At 39.6% G+C, this 6,879-nt stretch overlaps 1 protein-coding gene across 1 annotated transcript; it reads right to left on the reverse strand.

The window, feature by feature from the left end:
- Nucleotides 1-1,084: 1,084 nt before the first annotated feature.
- On the reverse strand, nt 1,085-6,634 carry FGG (fibrinogen gamma chain). Its single transcript, XM_041395732.1, has 10 exons — nt 6,543-6,634; nt 6,403-6,447; nt 5,788-5,971; nt 5,592-5,685; nt 4,102-4,232; nt 3,338-3,471; nt 3,018-3,202; nt 2,086-2,363; nt 1,581-1,750; nt 1,085-1,202 (listed from the first exon to the last, which is right to left on the reverse strand). The coding sequence occupies exons 1-10, from the start codon at nt 6,615-6,617 to the stop codon at nt 1,188-1,190; spliced, it is 1,311 nt and encodes a 436-aa protein (XP_041251666.1). The 5' UTR covers nt 6,618-6,634; the 3' UTR covers nt 1,085-1,187.
- Nucleotides 6,635-6,879: the final 245 nt, after the last annotated feature.

Genomic DNA, 6,879 nt, shown 5'->3' on the forward strand with positions numbered 1-6,879 from the left:
TCTGGGCATCAAAACTGGAAAACTGCTGAGGCAGCATGAACTGACTGTAAGGTCTCTTTTATCACTGCCATGTCCTCCTGTCTCTAAAAGAAAGCACCTGAATGTGCTATTTAGAGGTATCAGGAAAACTTCTGGTGTTTCACAAGAAGCTAAAAATAAAGACCAATATACATTTCCTATTTTACTTCTTCATGCATCAGCTTGAGATAGTGATAGTTTCTAGCTCTGGGTGTATCTTTTGTTGAACAATTTATCCACAGACCTAATCTGGTCTGCTAACACGCCCCTCAAATGCACTCATCAGATTCTGAGGAGGTACATTCAGACAGCATTGCAAACTCTTTACTGGTCATGATCAGTGCTGTGGATTTCCTTATGTGGATCACATGGGAAATCATTATCAGATCCAGAGAGAGAAAATAGAAGTAACATGCAATCAATTTCTGCTGCAAATTGTAACATTTTTTGGTTGTATGGCACTGAATACGTTGAAGTAATTTTTAAAAATTTGTGGGAAAAAAAAGGGGTATGTGAGAATAACAGCTGTACAGGGCACTACAATGTGTCATATAGCAAATGAAACTTATTCCAAGTAAATCTGAGAAATTTGTTAATATGTATGGTCTGGAGTAAAATACCTTTTCTTGGTCATTCATACTACCTAGCACATGCTGACTGAAAATGTATGCATTACTTTGTGGTAAGCTAAGTTAAATAGTCATCAGCAGTAAAATAGGCTACTTTCAAGATGCTATGTACTTTGATCTATGTCACCAAACTTTATTAGAAGACTTGAAAACTTATAGATACTTGTCACATTTATGGAGAAATAGGTTGAACACATGCCTCTAAACAAAGAGCAGGAACTGCTGGTGTGAAATTCAGGAATGACTGAATCAAGTAGGTTTGATCCAGCTATCAAAAGTTTCCTTTGTCTTGTCTGGCCAGCTGTAGACCACAGATAACAAACTCAGACCTTTTTTGTAATAATCAAAAATTTATTGAGAATGTGTACAGAAAAAAAAACAACCATCTACAGAGGTATGTACTGCTCAGGGAAGAGGTTTGGGTGTCTTACAGTCAATATTGCTTTATAGTCAAAACTGAACTGTGTAATGTTTGCTAAGTTCACTGTCTAAGAAAAGATTTGCTTTTCCTGTTCAGACTGGTCTTTTTCAAATTGTCCTTTATGCGTCTCCAACCTAAAACAGAAAAAAAGAGAGTATTTTAATGTTCTTCTAATGAAAGAAGTACATAAGGCTATGATGACATGTTGATAGTGTTCATAAATATTTATAGGTGGAAATTAAAAATGCAGCATTTAAAATACACAAAGGCAAGGGATTATTCTTAATCATAAGACTATCCATTTATCTATCCATTAAAAGAAACAGTAATGTATAAGGTGCACTAAAATTAAAGTACTAATGTGACTACTACTACTACTATGACAAAATTATAAACAAAGCCAACTTCTCTAAGATGCAGTGGGCTTAGCTTCAGCTGTACATGGTCAGTGTTTGAAATTATTACAATGTTGTGTGTTCATTTTAAATATCTCCCCGGCCCTGTGGTCGAACCTGTTTGACATTGCCTAAGTTGTGCTGCTGCCCATCTACTGACAGTCTGTTGAATGGGATGATTTTCATTGCAGATTTCTTCATGGAGTACCACCGGTCACGCCAGGTTGCCCAGATAATGCCATTGTCAAATCCAGATGGACCAGCATCTTCTGATGTGTACACACCACCTAGGAAGCACCAGTTGGAGCAAAACAGTTGGTTGCTTTCTAAAATAGTTACTGCACCCATATATTTTTCTGGTCCTGATACTTCCATGGCATCCCTGGGTATCCTAACAGACCCTGTTCACCACCTTTCTCCCTCTGTTTTGTTTCTCTCTTTGATTCTCCCACTTTGGAATGGAGAGCAGTCATGAATTCCTACTACTGGTGTTAACAATTATTGCAAAGAATGGGCTATGCGATCTTTGGAAAATCCAGAAGGCAAAGTGTACTCTATTAACGTGACTCATTTTCCTTTGTCACTGAAACCTGGTGTCCTGGACTGTAAGAAGATACCTTACCTTTATAATATTTGCCATTGAGGTGGCCAGCATGGCATCTATTCATCCACCACCCAGATCCGTCCTGCTCAGCACAGTTGCCTTCGTAGTTATCGTTGTCATTATCGTGGGTACTGAACCGCATGCCGTTGTGGTAGGTGTAGGATTTGTCACTTGGGTCATCCCCAAAATCGTATCCATCAAAGGCATCCCCGGCGTCGCCCCCGATGAAGTAGGCGTAAGTCAGTCGATACTTGTCCTCTTCACTTCCCACTCGGAATACAGCATAGTCAGCAGTGCTGTGAACAGTGGGCAGTGCTGAATATGAGCATGCTGCATTCCCAGCACATGCACAGGTGAAAAATGCATCAGCGGTAAAACTGCAGAAAAGGCATTTATTGCATCCTAGCATTTTAGAACAAATTGTTTTTATGTGACTGTGGGCCTCAGTTCGGTGACACACATCCAATCAACTTTTGTGCTCCAGTGCCAGACATATTTTCTGACTACTAGTCTTTAGTGATGTATGAAATGTCTACTTTATCAATGCACACACATTATATATATAATCTCCTAGAGTCATAATAAAAATATAAATAAAAAATAAATAATAGAACATAACAAAACAGAACAGTGTAGACTAGAACTATAATAATCATGTAGTCCATAAGATAAGACAAAGAAACTTGGAGACAAGAAACAGATTCCTTCTGCCTAATAAATGAGTGCTGACTGCATGTGGCCTTCTGACAGACACGTGTGCCTGGCAGCAAGTCACACCCAGTGACTGCTGTCACTGCTGTAAGTTCAGGAGCCAAAGCAGTACCATGTACACGTCAGCTGGTCTAAGGGTTCATCATTTTTAGGAGTGACCTTTTATCAGCACGAACTGATGCAGCAGTGGGAGCAGCAGGTTTTAAGCTGTCATTTTCAGAAGCACCATAAGCAAGTACCTTTTTTTGCCACTCCAGTCCTCCAGCTCTATTCGTAAGGTGTATGGAAGAGTAGACTGTGTAGTTATTAAATGCATCTTTTCATTGCCCAACCAGAACTCAGTGGTGTCATCTGGAGACAGATGTCCAAATCCTTCCTTGTACTGAACCCAATTTTTGCTGAAGTCTTCACTCCCATCCAGTCTCTGATGGAAAAAACCAAGAACACCAAAAACAAAAATAAAAAAACTCAGTCAAAAATATATGCATCATATGCAGGTAAATAAAAACAGTGCTGATGCAAAAAGTTTGTTTATAGCAATAATACATAAGTGACATACCCTTTGTAGTACTGTCCAGCCATTGCCATATGAGTCAATCTCACAGTAGACTAGGAATGACTGCTTGGCTCTTTGAGGCTTGATAAAGTACAGACCACTTTTCCTTGCACCCTTATTTGCAATGTCTTGACAATCTGAAGTAAAGATATTCCAAAGATCATTTTCAATCTAGCTACAATTCTATCTTCACATTTATTTTCTATTGTAACTTTCTTATTGCAAGAAATGCAATTTATCTAAATACCACTGCTGCAAAGTTAGCTATTTAGTCCACATACTTCAATGTCATTGCCATAAAAAATCCTACCAAGGGTCACAGTACTTTGTAAGGTGAAGATGAATTTAGTCTCACATAGAGTTTAAGCAGTGTAAAACATAGTCATTGCATTGACTACAGCAACAAAGAAAGATGCTTCTGGACCTAATGGAATAATTAATTTTTTTTCCACATGGCTTAGTAGAAATCTGATAAGTTATCTTCTCTTTGTCCCAGGTCCATGGAAACTCTAGTCATGTCCCTTATGTTTAGCTCACATTTTGGGTAATTGTATTTTGGCCAAAAAGGCCAAGCAAGAGCTAAGTTCCACCTGAATCCTTGCCTGCAGAGCATCTAACTTGTACTGACTGATTCCACAATTTGCAATTTCATATGTCTTTGCAGAAGTCTGTGACCCATAAGATTCCAAGTAAATCATTGCTGTGATGCCAAGCAGCAGCACTTGTAGCTGAATTAAACTTTCAGCATCAGGAAACATTCTGCACACCTCTTCCTGTTGTCTCCTGAATTTCAGCCCGGTCCTTGCATGGCTCCTGACAGAGTGACTCAAGCTGGGCAATCTTCTGTTTCAGCTCTGTGATCCTGTTGCCGTTCATTATATGTGCGTCTGTCAACTGTCTGGACAGAGAGACACAAAAATGGGTTGTTGTATCTGTTGTGGAGAACACTCCATGTGTGGAGACACGAGGCTTTATTCCATTTTCTCAGAAGGTTGATTTTTTATCTTATGATATACATTATATTAAAATACTACATAAAAACTATACTAAAATAACAGAGAGAAAAGAATGATCAGATGGCTACAAAGAACAAGAATAGAATAGAATAGAATGCATAACAAAATCTTGTGACTCTCGGAGTCTGATGCAGCTGCACCTGTGATTGGCTCTTAATTAGAAATGACCAACATGCACCAATCACAGATGCACCTGTTGCATTCCACAGCAGCAGATAGTTATTGTTTACATTTCTCTCCTGAGGCCCTTAGCTCCTCAGGAGGGGAAAATCCTGGCAAAAGGATTTTTCAGAAAATATCATAGCTACAGTATCTGCTGTTTGAGAATGTGTAATGCACATTCATTTCCCTGGACCCATGCCTCATGGATTAACATGCTGCTTGCTACATGCACCCCTGTAAAACGGGGTGCCTCTCTCAGCAGTGGTATTCAGAGTTAAGGACAGGTAAAATAGGAAAGCACGTGCTTAACCTCATGCAAAACTTAACCATACGCAAAACTTGACTCTAATCAGAAAAACTCTAACCAGTAATTAATGCATTAATATAACTCTATGGAAAGTTTCACTTTGCTCTCCTGAAGTAAATTATAAAGTCCTCTTCAATTATGGATTTATTTGTAAAACGTAAGTGCTCTAAATAAACTGCTGTTAGTGCCAGAATGCCTAAAAAAAAATCTTTGACATAATGTCACAGAAGCGGAGATCTGTCAAAAAACATATCCTTAAGAATTAGTAACATTAATGATGTTTTCAATTCTATTTCCAATGCCAACTTATAAAAGACTGTCACTGAGTTTATAGTTACTTATGATTTTGAACTAGGTAATTGAGCTAATTTTCATGGATGTATGCAGCAAAATTGGCCAGACTAAATGATTGCACAAACATTCCACGTGCTCTGCTTTACAGTAAAAACTCATGACCTCCAAAGGTCATGAAAAAAAATTTAGGGATAGCTGGCACAGCAGGAGAAACATAAATAAAAATATTGCCAGGCTTCATGGCATTCTTATCTTGCACTTCTTGCACAATTAACAGTTTATCCAGGTGAGCAGGGAATTCAGTGTCAGATCCTCATGATCCTTCTGTGTCTTGCTAGGCAGCTGCTAATGGCAGTGTGGGCAGAACTGTCCGCAAGAGCACAAAAAACCTTTCTGAGAGAGGCTTTTTGGCACTTGACAAAAGAACAGAAAGAAAACTATTTGCATTGTCACTGACAACAGAAGTGAAGATACCTACTGTATAGTAGTTTCATGAGACAATATAGTGTTTTCATATCTGATAATTTCTTCAATTATTTTCCTGGACTTTTGAGTGAAATCATCAATTGAATCTGTAAAACAGAAAAGGTACAAAACAATTGTAGTTAGGCAAATTAAAAAAAAAGAAAACCACATAATATTTTTCAGTTGTGTACTTATTTTTATATGCTCACTTGGTAATGTCTGCTTTTCTGAAGGATAGAGGCTTTGTATGTGTTCGATCAGATGGTCTGCTGTTACTGTGGCATTAGAAATCTGCTGCAAAAGTCTCTCCATTTCCAGCAGGTCATTATCCACAGCGGTATGGTATTTACTAAAGAAATCTTCAATGCCACAAGTTGTTGGGCAGAAGCTACCCTAAGGAGTAAAGAGACACAGTTGGCAATGTTCCAGGGGCAAAGAAAGCAGAGCAGAATATTTGGGCAGAGGAACTTTCAGACACTGCTGACACAAATGATAAAGGATAAAAAAGGGCAGGCATTCGCAGCAGACTTCGTCTGCTGTATTTGAATTTCCAGAGTTTACTTTCACACTACGTGCACACAGCAAGAAAACAGTGCATGCCATTATTGTAGCATGTGCTGGATATGTGCTTTCACCCACAGTGCAGCCTCCCATACACTTTTACCAAGCATATACTGCTATCAGTAAATGACAGGTTTAAGCAAAGGACACTTAATAAGCACTGAAAACAATGATGAGGTTCAAGTGATAACGCTAGTTAATAATCAGCATAGAAAAACTTCAGTTACATTCTTAAGATAAAAGAAATCTGTTCAGGTACTTACAAATCTGTCATCCAATATGCAGCAGTTGTCTCTGGTAGCAATGTACTGAAGAGAAGAAAGAGGGCTGGTTTTAGTGGATTTTCTCCAACACCACGTTCTGCGCTAAGACGCAGTTTCCTAAACGCTGTCTCTTCACTTACCGCCACGCTGGTAGAAAAGAGCAGGGAGAGGAGAGACCCCAGGGGAGCCCAGCTGCACAACCTCAGCCCCGTCATGTCTGTCCCACCAGGTGCACTTGTGCAGTCAGCAGCCGAGAATGTTCAACCTAGCGCGGGGCGGCAGCAGTTTAAGGCAGCAGACTGAAGCCGGGGGCGGGCACTGCGAGGTGGTGGGAAGAGGTGGGGTAGGGATCTGAGGTGGATTCCCAGAATTTGCACATACACTCCTCCCATTTTCAGAACCTGCTTTGCACTTAGTTGCCTGATCTGTGCTCCAGCCAGGTCTCAGGGGAGGCAGGAAGGTGAGACAAGGCATGGA

Source organism: Onychostruthus taczanowskii, unplaced genomic scaffold (genome assembly GCF_017590055.1).
Source record: "Onychostruthus taczanowskii isolate IOZ18803 unplaced genomic scaffold, ASM1759005v1 scaffold12, whole genome shotgun sequence".
In the NCBI taxonomy this organism is placed as follows: domain Eukaryota; kingdom Metazoa; phylum Chordata; class Aves; order Passeriformes; family Passeridae; genus Onychostruthus; species Onychostruthus taczanowskii.

Bases quoted from the DNA above. Each gene is read 5' to 3' on its own strand.
- FGG (XM_041395732.1), bottom strand. From the start codon at position 6,617: ATGACGGGGCTGAGGTTGTGCAGCTGGGCTCCCCTGGGGTCTCTCCTC. The intron at 5,972-6,402 runs GTAAGTACCTGA...TTTACTCCTTAG, and splicing joins GCATATTGGATGACAGATTT to GGTAGCTTCTGCCCAACAAC. The intron at 4,233-5,591 runs GTAGGTATCTTC...CTCTCTGTCCAG, and splicing joins TCTCATGAAACTACTATACA to ACAGTTGACAGACGCACATA.